The sequence below is a fragment of the Lynx canadensis genome, chromosome A1 (assembly GCF_007474595.2).
Source record: "Lynx canadensis isolate LIC74 chromosome A1, mLynCan4.pri.v2, whole genome shotgun sequence".
In the NCBI taxonomy this organism is placed as follows: Eukaryota; Metazoa; Chordata; class Mammalia; order Carnivora; family Felidae; genus Lynx; species Lynx canadensis.
Genome location: NC_044303.2, coordinates 172,892,638 through 172,907,782, shown reverse-complemented (window position 1 = coordinate 172,907,782; position 15,145 = coordinate 172,892,638). Strand labels below are relative to the sequence as shown.

At 45.2% G+C, this 15,145-nt stretch overlaps 1 protein-coding gene across 3 annotated transcripts in view; it reads left to right on the top strand.

The window, feature by feature from the left end:
* The window catches only part of MCC (MCC regulator of WNT signaling pathway), a 319,889-nt gene that overhangs the window by 252,840 nt on the left and 51,904 nt on the right, over nucleotides 1–15,145 (top strand). For all 3 annotated transcript variants that reach the window (XM_030326487.1, XM_030326470.1, XM_030326478.1), the window contains 2 exons: nucleotides 12,922–13,068; nucleotides 14,012–14,101. In XM_030326487.1, the coding sequence (XP_030182347.1) occupies nucleotides 12,922–13,068; nucleotides 14,012–14,101 (237 nt within the window). The remainder of the gene's footprint in view (nucleotides 1–12,921; nucleotides 13,069–14,011; nucleotides 14,102–15,145) is intronic.

Here is a 15,145-nt window from a genome sequence, read left to right as displayed (position 1 = left end):
GGAAGCAAGCACCTAGGAGTGTAGGTCAAAGGGTACTCAAACTTTTCCACGATGTTCTAATTTTATTTTTTATTTTTTTTTTTATTTATTTATTTTTTCAACGTTTATTTATTTTTGGGACAGAGAGAGACAGAGCATGAACGGGGGAGGGGCAGAGAGAGAGGTAGACACAGAATCGGAAACAGGCTCCAGGCTCTGAGCCATCAGCCCAGAGCCCGACGCGGGGCTCGAACTCACCGCGAGATCGTGACCTGGCTGAAGTCGGACGCTTAACCGACTGCGCCACCCAGGCGCCCCCTAATTTTATTTTTTAAATGAATGTGTTCTTTTGTATAACTTTTAATAGGTGGAAATATATACATAGAAATAGAATGAGGGGTGCCTGGGTGACTCACTTGGGTTAAGTGTCCAACTCTTGATTTCAGCTCAGGTCATGATCTCATAGTTCGTGAGTTTGGTCCCTATGTTGGGCTCTGTACTAACAGTGCAGAGCTTGCTTGAGATTGTGTCTCTTTCTCTCTGTCTCTCTCTCTCCCTCTCTGTCCCTCCGCTGCTTATGTGCTTGCTCACTCGCTCGCTCGCTCTCTAAATAAATAAATAAATAAATAAATAAATAAATAAATACATACTTAGGTGGAAAAAAAAGAAATAGAAGGAAAGCTAATGTGCCAAAATATTAATAGAGGCTGAATCTAGGCAGTGAAACATTAGGCATATTTTTCTTGTTTATACTTTTCCTTAATTTTCAAATTAAGAAAAAGGAAGAATTATGGACAGTGATCTGTGTCTCCCAGCTTTAGCAAGTAGTAGTCAGATACAAATAGTCTTCTCTTTTGTCCTCAATGGAATTTTGTTCGTATCTTATTCCATTTCTTCTTAGGACTTTCTTTATATGAGAAAGACATTGCTAGTATTAGCTAAGCGGTTTGGGGAGAGAGAGAGACAGAGAAAGAGAGAAAGAGAGAGACATAAAGAGAGACAGAAGGAGAGAGAGAAAGAAAGAGAATGAGAAAGGCCACCTGTTTTAACACCCCCAGCCCTGATCTGGCCATGAGGAAGGGAGCTGAGAGGAGTGTGGTCTGGCCCAGTGCTCTCCTTCCAACCCCTATTTTGGGGTCTCAGGTGGCTCTTTCTTTTGTATGACTGATATATTAGGATAAGGGTAGGTCATACAGCAGTTACAAATTAACCCCCCAAATTTCAGTGGCATGGCATACCAAAAAAGCTGATTTCCTGCTTGCACTGAATGTCCAGTGCATATTTGGGGATGAGCACATAGACTGTTCCAGGGACCCAGGCTGATGGCACCCGTCGTCTACAACATCTCTGCACTTACGTGTTTCCGCCCACAGCCAGTTGGCCAGAACTGGACAGATGCTCCATTTAACCACAGAGGGCCTGAGAAATGTGAAAGTGCATGTGGATATTTGTTGAGCAGAAAATGTTCCTAACTCAGCTGGCATGTTTGCTTTGAGCGTTATACCAGACAGACTTGGACGTGAATCAGGGTGCCAGAGAAATAGGCCATTTGACCCTCCATCTTGTGGTGGCTCTCCGTGTATATGTCAGAGTCACTGGGAAGCTCTTTAGAAGGATATGTGCTCAGGCCCTTCCATGAGCCACTGAATCAAAGGATGGGGTGTGGACCCTGGCACACTTCCTCATCTTGATCCCAGCAAGTGCTTGGGGACAGGAAAGAGAACAAAGTGTCCTTCAGTCACCCAGTGGATGTGGGCCAAGACCCTCTCAAAGCATCTTTACCTCTCTTCCTGCAGGGTGAGTGGAAACGAGAACCTCAGCTTTTCAGGCACCTTCTCCTCACACCTGGCCTGTTCCTCCTGGCACCCACAGTGTGGCAGTGATGAGCCTGGTGTCTGAGGGGGAAGCCACTGGCTGTAAAGAGCTTGACCTGCTCCATTCACTCGGGAGGGTCACTGGAGCTAGAGGAGGGAGGTTGGAGAGGGATGTGATTGTCATGGAACCAGGCAAGACATGGGCACCCTGGGGCTCCAAAGGCAAGGAGGCATCACCTAGCAGAGTGACAACTTTTTGTGCTCATCCAGGAAAGGATTACAAGGTACCACTTACCAATGCAATCTTTTTTTTTTTTTTTAATGCAATCTTGATAGCTTATTTTTTAAAAACCTGTTAACATTGATACCATTAACACTCTCTGAATGTTTTCAGAGTAAACATACCCCTCTTGGACTAAAAACAGATACCTCTGAAGGCAAAGCAGGATTTAAAACTGAAATTCAAAGACAAAACATACTTTGAGCATTTACCTGTGATGAGCGATGATTTATGCACGTCTTGTTTAATCTGCACCAGAATTCTACAAGATAGGTACTAGTGTTATACCCTTCTTAGAGATGAGAAAACCAATGCCCGCAAAAGTTTGATTATCTTGTCCTCGTCTACACTGACATTAATTCTTAGCACCGAAACTTGGGCTCTCCTAGCCTTAATATGTGATGCAGTTTTTCTTGTCCTATTGTTCACATGCTTTTCCTGGGTCCTCTTCCCCCTTTTCCTCATCCTATCTCCTGCTTCCACACAGATCAGAAATTAGTAAACCATCCTTTGTGACAGTAACAGGGACACCAGATTCCTTAGGCTTCTATAGATCAATCTTGCTAGCATGCTAAGACAACACTAAATGAAGGCAAAATGAGTTTGTTTCACAGAGAAGAAGTTAATGGTGGGTGTATTTATCTTGATTTGAGCCCAACAAGCATTATTGGTAAAACCTATCGCCCCTCCTTTCTGTGGCTTGAGGAAGTGTGAAGTGGGATCCAAGATCGAGAATTCTCAGAACTATGATTCTTTTCATGTCTTCTTTAAAAACAGTTCCACTTACTCTAAAAACACTTCATGCACATTTGTGCCATGGAAATTGTGAGGTAACTTTTTTAGTTGTGGGCGCCAGTGTTTACTTACCATTTCTCCAACCCCGACCCCTAAATCCCAGGTCAGGCTGTTCAAAGGCGAACTCTTGGCTATAAGTGAAATAGCTGACTCCCTTTTTTTGGAATGCTGGTAAGAAATTAAGATGGCAGCCAAAACTCTGCCCCTTTCCCTGATGGAGCCATTTTGATAATCCAGTCTAGGTTATTCGGTGGGCTGTGGAACACAAAGAAAACAATGCACCTATCAAATCTTCAGAGAATGGAAATGCTGTCGGGTTTGTTTTCCTTCTTCTGTCTTGTGGTCCCCTTCTTCTTGTGTTTCAGCCTACACAGAATTGCCATGACCCGTAAAATACAACTTTCCTGAAACACTGTGGAAATGAGATTAATAGGAACAAATGTGTGTCTTTTCTGTAAGTAAATTCGGATTCCTCATTTGTTTAAAGACTCCAAGAAAAGACTTCTAAAATCTCCAGTAAGAGAGTGATTCTCAGGGCGCCTGAGTGGCTCAGTCAGTCGAGCTTCCGACTTCAGCTCAGGTCATGATCTCATGGTTCATGGGTTCAAGCCCCGCGTCGGGCTCTGTGCTGACAGCTCAGAGCCTGGAGCCTGCTTGGAATTTTGTGCCTCCCCCTCTCTCTGTCCCTCTCCTGCTTGCTCTCTCTCTCTCTCTCTCTCTGTCTCTCTCTCAAAAATAAACCAACATTTAAGAAAAGAAAAAAAAAGAGAGTGATTCTCTGCAGAATACCCACAAATCTGGACTTGGAGGAGGCTGCTCTCTGAGAAGCACATGGGACCAACTGCCTGAAGCTTGTTAAGTAGAGTTTCTGCGGCCCAGCGGTTCTGCCCTTCTGCAGAGTAGATCCTCTCCTCTCAACGAGCTCTATTACACAGTGAAATTATGAATTACACCCTAATTGCCTGAAATTACAACCACCCAGCCAGTACTGCTGCACATCGTAAGTGGAACAGACTCCTCCTTCTCTGGGTGATGATGGTGCTTCTAATCCTGCTCAGGACTCCCAGGCCACCTTTCATTCCTGCCTGTCACTTGTCTGTGGACCACATTCACAGATGACTTCATCAACAGATGCAGTGGCCTTGTCTTTGTTCCTACAGCTGTCCTGGGAGATCAAAGTGTCCAGCAGCTGACCCATCTTACACTTGGCCTAGCGTCACTTTTTCAGGGGACTTCCCCTCACTTTGGAAACCCTCCCCTGTGCCCGCCCCACCGGATGTTTGCCTTTGTCAGCTCCAGCACCAGATTCCTCATCACCAGCATCTCGCTGTCTGGCCCCCATAATCTTTTAGGCTCCTGATCTCTCATCTTGGTATTTACCTTCTTGCATTTGTTTGCTTTCATTTGGCCTGCAAGGGAAGAGAGATAAGCTAATTACATTCGTCTGTTAAAGGCACGCTCACTGATCTGTGAAAGGTTCCTTGCTTTATTTATTCCTTTTATATCCCATTTCCTTTCCCCATTTTGTATATGTTTTTATACACAGTGTTTTGTGTTTTAACTTACATAAATGTTGTTGTGCTGTAGACTTCTTTCTCCTGCTCAGCACTCTGGGTCTGTCCATATTGCTGCACGTCCATCCGGCCTTGTGAGCTGACAGCTGCCTCGTGTTCTGTAGAGTCACCTGCCACATGGACTATACCTGACAGCCAGACTTCACTACCACAGACATCGTTGCAGTGCCTGTACCCTTGTATCCTTCAGGCCTGGGTGGGAAGTTCTCTGCAGTACATGTCCAGCAGTTAGGGTGCAGAGTCCTGGGTCTCCATATTCTTATTTTGACCAAGCCCCACAGCATGGCTTTGCAGAACGGCTTTCCAGTCCTTCCACTCATGGGCAGCTCAGGAGGGTTCCTCCTGCCCCTTCATCCTGCCATCTGTGCTCACTGTGGTCTCTTTCATAGGGTTCGTTTTTAGGGTTCGGTTTTCTTGTTACTGAAAGCATGTATCCTTAAAGAAGTTCTTTCAGGGGCCCCTGGGTGGCTCAGGGGGTTAAGCGTCTGACCTCAGCTCAGGTCATGATCTCACGGTTTGTGGGTCACCACGTCAGGCTGTATTCTAACAGCTGGGAGCCTGGAGCCTGCTTCAGATTCTGTGTCTCCCTCTCTCTCTCTGCCCCTCCCCCACGCATGCACATGTGCTGTCTCTCTCCCTCTCTCTTTCTCTCTCTTTCAAAAATAAACATTAAAAAAATTTTAAAGAAGTTCTTTCAATAAAGGTCTGCACTGGGTAAATTCTTAATCTTTGAGCATGTCTTTGTTTTTGCCCTTGCTCTTGATGACAATTACATAGCTTCCTCTTGCTCCTGTAACAATTTACCACAAACCTAGTGGCTTCAAATAACATGGATTTCGTATTTTACAGTTCTGAGGGTCAGAAGTCTGAAGTGCATCTCACCCCCTAAGATCTGAATGTTGTCAGGGCTGCATTCCTTCTCAGGCTCTAGAGGATAAGTCGCTTCCTTGCCTTTTCCAGCTTCTAGAAGCAGCAGGCCTCGTGCCCCTTCATCCTGCTTCTCTTGCAAGGATGCTTCCGGCTGCTGGGCCCACCAGATAATCAGGGATAATCTTCCCATCTCAAGATTCTCCCTGATCATGAGATTCTTAGTTATTCCTGCAAGTTCCCTTGGGCTGTGTAAAGTCACATATTCACAGCTTTCTAAGACTATGATGTGGACATCTTTGGAGGCCATTATTGGGCCTACCACAGTAGTCTAGCTATGTTTTAAATTTTAGGATGACAGTTTCTAGTTTCTTAGGTTTTTTTTTCTTTCGCCTAAGTGGCTAGGCATCCCACCAGACAGCCTTAAGATTATCTCTTTATTCCTTTTCCCCCCTACGTTTGCACTACATTGTTGCTACATATGCAATTTTGACTTCATCCTCACTTTCCAAGTAGCTCTAACTGTATAACAAACCACCCCAAACTTAAAGACCTAAAACAATGATTCATTACTATCTGCATGGTTCTGGGGAACCAGGGGGCTCCGGCTGACAGTTCTCACTTGGGCTCACGTGTGATTGCAGTCAGATGGTGGCTAGGGCAGAGTCATCTTGGAGGCTCCCCTTACTCCTATGTCTGCGGGGCGAGGCTGGCTGTTGTCTGGGACCTTAAGCTCTGACTGTTGGTCAGAACACCTGCAAAGATCCTCTCCAGGTGGCCTGGGCTTCCTCATGGTGGAGTGGCCCGTGGCTTGTAAGGCCAGCATCCCAAGAGCGAGTGGGCAAGACTGATTATTCTTTTCTAATCGAGCCTCAGAAGTTGTGTGGTCTAGCTTCTACCACATTGTGTTCATTAGAAGCAGACCTTCGGGCCAGGCACAGGCAAGGGGAGGGGAATTGGACTCCACCCCTTGATGGAGGGAATATCAAAGAATTTGCAGATGTATCTGCAAATGACCACACCTGGCTAGAACCTAATGTGATTCTTCAGTGTCTGGACTTAGGTCTGCCTCCATGTCTGGAAAACCCATCTATTTTCTTTTCAAATATTGCTTGTCTGTCATGACATTGCATGTCATGTTCTCTTCCTCTGGAACTTCTTTAAAAGTATGTTGGAGGCTCGGTGGCTATTTGTGGTATCAGTGACTAGTGCATATTTTTTATCTCTTCAGCTCCCTGTGCTGGGTTCTGAATTAATTTCTCTGTTCCAGGTCACTAATTCTGTTTTCAGTTTTATCCAGTCTAGACTTTAACCAGTACATTGATTTTATTTATTGGCTACATTTTCTCCTGGCTTTTTTTATCCACCTATTCTTGTTTGATATTTTCCTGATTTTGTTTCCTAATTTTATAAACTTTTTTTTGAGAGAGAGAGAGAGTGTGAGCGAGCATGAATGTGTGCATGAGTGCTTGAGTGGGGGAGGGTCAGAGAGAGGGGGACAGAGGATCTGAAGTGGGCTCCATGCTGACAGCAGAGAGCCCAATGCAGGGCTTGAACTCATGAACCTGAGATCATGACCTGACCCAAAGTCACGTGCTCAACTGACTGAGCCACCCAGGTGCCCCTGTGTCCTAATTTCTGTTTTTTATAGAAATTATTCCTTTCCTCTCTCGAAGGGCCCTCAGTAGACTGATTGTGACATAGTTTGCCATTTGCTTTATTTTCATTTCTTCTTGGGTGGCTTCATCTCTGCTTAGATTGCTGCCTCTCTTGTGTCATTGTCCCTTCTCTGCAGTCATCCTTCCATGTCCAGCAGCTTCTGGTCACAGGAGCTTTATGTCCCCCAGAGATAATGGGTGATTTACAAATAAGGTCTCTGAGGCAGTGCCTGGCTGGCAAAATCCAGACCAGTGTTCACTCTTAATTTATAAGATTGGGGCCCTGCCATACACAGATACTGTAGATTTGGATTTAACACCTAAATGCGTCCTGGGTCTGGGATTTTGGCTTCTTACGGTTTACCCCTGGGCACAGTTCTGGGGCTTCTTTCTGGCTTCTCCAGCAACTCCCTTTGTGCTAGTGCACTGGTCACAGAACGGCGGAGCAGGAAAGTTCCAGGCTTATAGAGGAGGATCTGCTCAGACAGCCTGACAGGGGTGCCTCTCTGCCCCTCCTGGCCCCACATGCTATACCTCGTTCTCAATTGCCAGGGCTGCTGTGGCACCACCTCCCCCTAACCTCTGTAGTTTTATTTCCCACTTCATTTCTGGCACCTGGAGCTCTCACTGCCTTTCTTTTAACCTTGGCAGTAAATTTCTTTCTCATTGTTGCTCTTTTATGCAGCATTTCTCTGCATTCTTAGTAAGAGGAATGCCTGTTTACTTTAGCTGAGGCTGTCATATGCTGGAAATTGTCATTTGTTCTGTATACAGACAGTCTTATTCCTGTTTTCAGCCTACTTTTCATTCTCGTCCTTCATAGTACCTGCCAAGGCTGCGTCTAAGCCCTGCCAACCTTCTTGGGAGTAGACAGGCCGCCTTCCCTCGTGTATTTGATAGAATTCGGTGTTTCCATTCTGTTCCTTCTATCATTACTCTTCCTTCTACTTTGCATGTACAGAATGTGCCCAAATCTTTCTGCTAATGCCCTAAGCATGTGCTTTTCACTGTTACGGTTTTAATCTGTTCTTTTTATTCTTCACTATTATTTCCATGAGGTCTCCAGAGTTTGAAGAGAACAATGCATTGACTCAGTCTCCTGTCTTGAATGAAAGAGCTCAGTGCATTCTCAGTGCTGACGTATTAGTTTGCAGGGTTTTTTTTTTTTTTTTTTTTTTTTTTTTTTTGGTCCTCAGCTTCCTTTGTCATTTCTGATACCTGCTATTCCCTCCCTCACTCCTAGCAGAGGACTTTAACTTTTTTCTCTTAGAGAAACATCCCATCTGATGGGAGCTCTTCTGTTTCCCATCCTCCTCCTATCTGCAAACTCCCCTTTCTTACTGCCTATCCTCACCTGTTTTCCATCCCAGAGCAAAAGCACCTTCTCGTCAGTCCTCCATTGATCAATTGCCTGTGTATGGGCTCTCCTCCCACCCCCATTGCTCTGCCTCTTCCCTGGGCAGCCTCATCTTCATGTAACATTCCTAAACTGTATGCCCAATTCTGCTCTCCTTCCCTTGGGTTCTATTTCTAATTGTTGACTGAATCACTTAGATACCCCCATGGTTTTCTCAAATTCAGCATGTCCAAAGCTAGCGTCTTTATTTCTCTTTGAAAAATCTGCTCCTTCTTATGTTTTCGCCATTGTGCTGAGTGGCACCCTGATTCACTAAATCACACCAGCCACCAATTTGTGTTTTGTGTGTGTGTGTGTGTGTGTGTGTTTTTAACTTCCTAGAATAGTTGTAGAACTGCACTGACCAATACAGTCATTACTGGCTACATCTATTTACATTTGAATTCAAATTGATTAAAATAGAATGCAGTTAAATATTTAGTTCCTTGGGTCTAGTAGGCACATTGCAAGTTCTCAGAAGTCACATGTGGCCAGTGCAGCTGTACAACATCAGCATTGGTACCAGGAGTTGTTGGGTAATGCTAGTCTAGGGTGTATTTTACCATTTTTGCTTCCATTGTGATGTTTGAACCTTATCTTTTTCTTGAACTGTCAGTACATCTCTTGACTTACCTCCTTTTTCTTGTTCATTTAGTTCATTCTCTTTTCTTTTTTAAAAAATGTTTGTTTTGGGGGCGCCTGAGTGGCTCAGTCAGTTAAGCGTCCGACTTTGGCTCAGGTCATGATCTCACAGTCCATGAGTTTGAGCCCCGCGTCAGGCTCTGTGCTGACAGCTCAGAGCCTGGAGCCTGCTTCAGATTCTGTGTCTCTCTCTCTGCCCCTCCCCTGCTCATGCTCTGTCTCTCTCTGTCTCAAAAATAAATAAAAACATTAAAAAAAATTTTTTTTTAAATGCTTGTTTATTCTGACAGAGCGAGAATGTGCATGCTTGCGAGCAGGAGGGAGGCAGAGAGAGAGGGAGAGAGAGAATCCCAAGCTGGATCCACACTCAGTGCAGAGCCAGATGCAGGTTTCTATCTCATGACCTCGAGATCACGTCCTGAGCCCATATCAAGAGTCAGACCTTTACTGACTGAGCCACCCAGGTGCCCCTCATTCTCTTTTCTAATCAAATGATTTTTATAAGACCCTTTACTCTGTGGGAGAATATAAATGAGAAATGCAGAGTTCTGGCATTTTAATGTCCGTTCCTTATTTGAACCTTTCACAGTCCTCTCCACCCCACACCACCCAACCCCATTCCACCCTGCCCCCATTGCCTTTTCCTTTTTATTTGCTTGTTGAACAACTACTTGACCTTTTTTTTTTTTTGTTTATTTATTTTGAGAGAGACAGCTCAAGTGGGGAAGGGGCAGAGAGAGAAGGAGAGAGAGAAACCCAAGCAGGCTCCTTGCTACCTTCGCAGAGCCTGAGGTGGGGCTTGAACTCACAAAACTGCAAGATCCTGACCTGAGCCCAAACCAAGAGTGGGATGCTCAACTGACTGAGCCACCCAGATGCCATGGTACTGGGGGTTTAGAACTTGGCCTGTCTTTTTTGGGGGTGGGGGTGGGGAATACATGACACAATCTCCTATAGTGGGTGAGAATAGGAATGAGGACAGAGCTGTGTCTCTCCCTTCTCCCAAGCCTCATCTGTGCTGAATCAGCAAATTGATTGTAGCCTTCATTTCTGTGCATTTATTCATTTAAATTAATTAAGCCCTACCCCCCTCCACCAAATCAAGAAAAGAGAGAAGGCTGTTTAATCCAACTGGCTGTCTATCTTCATAACAAGCTCACTTTACTCCCTTCAGCTGGATTTTTTTTCACTGCCTAACAATTATCATTAAATGATAAAGCGTAGACCAAAAATAAACATGTTTATCATTCTGTGCTTTTCAAAGACATTCTGTAGGTCTAAAACTTTTTCAAGGAAAATGGATATTTAGATTTAGAAATGGTTTTAAGCATGCATGCCTGTGCGCAAACAAGCCATGGAAACGCAGTAAAAAAAGAACATTTTCTGTTATTTTTCAGTGCCATCTAAATTTTCCACAGTGGACATGTTTCACTTTAGTGATTAGAGGAAGAAACTTTTTTTTAATAACATGGGCAGGTTTTTTTAATGTTTATTTTTGAAAGAAAGAGGACATGCACATACACGCATGCACAGAGGGGAGGGGCAGAGAAGCAGGGAGACCAGAGGATCCAAGGTGTGGCAGCAGAGCCCAACTCAGGGCTCGAACTCACAAACCATGATATCGTGACCTGAGCTGAAGTTGGACGCTTAACTGACTGAGCCACCCAGGTGCCCCAATAACCTAGGTAGTTTTAATGAAGTTCTTATAAATTTGCCCAAGGAAATTAATATATATTTACAAATAAATTTATATGTTTGTGTGTATATATGTGTGTGTGTGTGTGTGTGTGTGTGTGTGTGTGTGTGTGTGTGTGTGTGGCTTATTTATTTAAAGCGAGAGGGTGAGAGAGGAAGGAGCAGAGAGAGGAGAGAGACCAAGCAGGCTCCACGCTCAGCGCAGAGCCCGATGTGGGGCTCAATTCCAACAAACGTGGGATCATGACCTAAGCCGAAATCAAGAGTCAGAGGCTTAACCAACTGAGCTACCCACGTACGCCTTACGTATATATTTTAAAAGTAAGATGAGGTGGGCCAATTGGCATTCTGGGAACAGACCATTGATTGCTTTGTGAATGATTCAGATACTCTTTAGATTTTGGAGTGGTGTTAACATTGTTTGTTATTAAGGCCCTCATCAGACTTAAACAGCAATAAGTAATTGAAATCCATGGTCTCCACCAGGGAGTTTTCCCAGGTGCCAGGAAGCCAGCTTGATGGGAAAGTGGGCCCTCTCCCTTTGCCATGCAGCATAAAGAGGCCTCCACGCTATGCCTCTTCTTGATTTGTTGGGGACCAGTCTAGAATGAGCTCTGTCATCTTTCCCCAGCAATACCATTTGGCTTTAACAAGCATATGTTTTTCTAGTCTTTAAACTATTTTGAGGTCAGCTCTGTGTCTGGTGTACTATGAGGACGACCCACATTTCCATCAACCCACAGTTACTGGAAGCTTCAGCAAAGCATTAGGCGCTTTGTAGCTGTTACCCTATTGAATGCAATTTGCTCCGAGGGAATTTTCCAATTTTGGCTTCTAATATGTTGATGAATTATTGAAATTTCAATTACTTTTGGTTCCCAATTTAGCAGGATGGAGACATCCAAGATATTTAATATAAAAAGCTTTCCAGTCGCTTTTAGAAAAGGGTTTTGGTGTCAGGGATGTGGCTGAGGTGCTGTGTGGCCCTGGGAGTCCCTTAAGACTCAAGGTGTGAGCCCCCAACTGGGGCATCTGCAGGTCCTGGGAGCCTAGTAGATATGCAGATTCTACCTACTAACTCAGAATCCCTGGGGGTGGGACCCTGTACTCTGTGTTTTAACAAGCCTCCCTGACATTCTGGTGCACTGACAAGTTTGAAAAGCACTGCCTCAGATGTGCCAGTGATGATTCTTCCCAGCAGGACCTGGTGCCCATTTGGAAGGTCCCTCGGGTGCCATAGTCCGTTTGCCCTTCAAGGTAGACACTGTACCCGATGATAAAGCTGTGATCCAGGTCATCAGGAAGACCAATTTCAAACAATTACCTTCACTTACTTGGAACACTTCTCACTTTGGAAATCGCTGAGCCATAGTCCTAGAGAAGGGAGTTTGGACATTTAAATTCTGTGCAGGTAAATGTGTGTTCTAAATTCAACTCAAGGGGCCCCGTGTTTCTCTTTTATACAGAAAGACTGTTGACACACTCCACTATTCCCAGGATAAGCCCTCCTTGACATCTCTTGGGGAAGAGCTCAGGTGCATCTGTGTCTTCCCCTTAGGCTCCCCTCTGTGCTAGTGCATGCAGCTCTTCAGGCCTAGGGTGTCACCCGGCTGCCTGTGCTCCTGTGCATGCTCTTCTCCCAGCTACACTTCAGCTCACCCATAGCACCACGAGAGCCAGCCCCTACTCTTGTCTGTTACAACCAGGTCACCTCGAAGACTCTGTTCCAGCACCACCCCCTCCTTCCCTGTCGACTTCAGATGGAGACACATTCTTCCTCTTTTTTGCTTCCTACAGCACCTTAGGTGGATATCTATAACATCAATGTGCACTTGCATTGAAATTATTTGTTCTCTCATGTCTGAGTTCCATGAGAGTGGCGATTTCATCCCAGGTTCTCTATCTGCAGTGCCATTCAGGCGTTCAGGCCCGTGAGGTTCAAGGAATAAACATTCCTTAAAGATGGTCCTTGCAGCTCTGTTGGAACCTTCCAGAGCCTTAAAAACCATTTTTACATCATACTTGTGAAGAACAGATGATGGCCAGCCAGTGGCAGGTCTAGTTAAGAATACGGCAAACTTGTACGTGGACTTAACCAAGTTAGCTTTTCAGTGAAGCTGATCTCTTAATGTAAATGAAAACTCAGCCATCCACCCATCTGGCTATTTTGCTCTTTGGCCAGGGAAACTACAGACTGTGTCTAAAGGCATTATTATTTCAGGTTCGAGAGCTTCAAACGCGACTACAGAGCGTTCAGGCCACAGGGCCTGCCAGCCCTGGCCGCCTCACTTCCGCCAACCGCCCAGTTAACCCCAGCACCGGGGAGTTGAGCACGAGCAGCAGCAGCAACGACATTCCAATCGCCAAGGTGAGCTCCAGGAGCGGGTGGGAGCACCACCTCTTTTATCTGGAAGCACCAGCCCCTCCCAAGCATGGCCACTGTGCAGGCATGTGATTAGTGCACAAGGCTGCGAGGGGCTCTTCCCTAGCATCTCACACAGGCCTCCTATGCTGGGGCTGCAGGGAGAGATAACCCGCTAGTAGTTTTAAGTCTCTCTCAGCTGTGACCTGGATGCCAATTCTCATTAATCAACTAGCAGGAGCAGGTCATGCTGTCAACTTGTTGTGGAAAGTAAGATGTTTTGTCAGGTTCTACAGTAGAAGGGGTGGATGGATAGTTGCTCTTGAGGACTGGGATTCAGCCCAGGAGGGGACCCTGAGTAATAAATCAATGATCTCCCTTCTCATAGGACCAACAGCCCTGCCTGCAGACAGATAGGCTCTGCTGGGCACGCCATGTCAGTTAGAGAGGCAGCCTCATGCCTGCTTATATGTTGAGTCTGCCCCAGAGGGACTGGTCAGATGACACATATTCTCTTCCCTGGTAATCTACCAGTCTCCACAAGAAGGTTAGTTCTCAATCATCAAGTTGAATAAGTTGGGTCAAACCAGTGTTTCTCAACCAGCAGTGATTTTGTCCCTTCAATGGGTATTTGGCAATGTCTGGAGACCTTTCTGGTGGTCACAGCTAGAGTACTAGTGGCATCTTGTGGCTAGAGGCCAGTGATGCTGCTAAGCGTCCTATGGCGCACAGAATTCTACAGCAAAGAATATCCAACCCCAAATGTCGCTAGTGCTAGGGTTGGAAAACCCTGGGTTAAGCAGATGGTAGAAAAATTGGATGAGTAATTTTTAAGAAATTCATTGATCCGTTTAGTTGCCATGGCTAAACAAGAGCCCTGTAAAACACAGTCTCAACAGTGTATCTAGAGAGTGATATGTCATTTTTCGATAATTTTTTGTTTTTCAAGATTGCTGAGAGGGTGAAGCTATCGAAGACCAGGTCCGAGTCTTCATCATCTGATCGACCAGTCCTGGGATCAGAAATCAGTAGTATAGGGGTGAGTGTTCACAAGAAGCAAGGCAAGAAAGTGCCCAGTAGAGCTGCACAGGCCGCAGCTCGTAGATGACAGAACTTCCCAAGTTCACCTCCCATAAACCAGTTAATTATAATAATAAATCCTACCCCATTTCCTTCCAGAGGATCAGATTAAAATGTAGAGTGGTTTCTTCATCAGGGAATTACTCATTCGGCTTTAAGGGAATTTTTCTTTTTCTCTACTTGAAACCTTTCAGAAAGAAATGATTTAGGTCTCATTACTGGTGATGTAGATGAAAGTCTTGAAGTACCTGCTGTATATCACCCTGCTACCCCAGAGACCGAGTAGGTCAGGAAGCTCTAAAAGAATTTTACCTTTTGCACATGCCTCTTAAAAGGGAACGTGCTGTCCAGTGAAGATGAGTGCTGCCTTTGAAGTGTAGCCTGATGCCAGGAAAGACTGGAACCTTCCCGCTTAGTTATCAGGGTTTTCATCTGGAGAGCCTACAAACCCCTTGGGCCCATAACAGCTGATGGATGGTGAAAAGGGAGTAGTTGGAGTTCCCTAAGGATTTTTTTTTTAAGATTGGGGGTAAGGCTGAGAGAGCCAACTATCTGATCCCCAGCGGTGGGGGAAAGCCTGAATAGTATTTTTTTTTAAGGCCCTAAACTTAGAATTTTGCGCTGAGAACAATTGCATTCATCCAGATTTGGTGCAGAAGCCAAACTGTGAAAATAAAGGAACCAGCTGCTCTGTTGGGCTGCAGCAACCAGAGACGAGGACCTGGAGGGACAGGGAGCTCAGGAAGGGGAAAGGAGTCCACACTCTGTTCAATATCCCCAGATTTAGGAACTGTAAAGCAGCATGCTGCCCCAGGCCTGCCACCCAGCAGTATATGCCTGGAGGATACAGCTGTATTTTGATTCTGTTTATGTACTGTTTTCACAGTAGTTAGCTTATTATCACAGAATCGTATCATACAAACCAAGAAAGATCGGGGTGACCATCTCCTGGTGCCTGGTTGTCAAGGGATATCAGCTTTAAATTCTCTTGCATGCAAAGCAT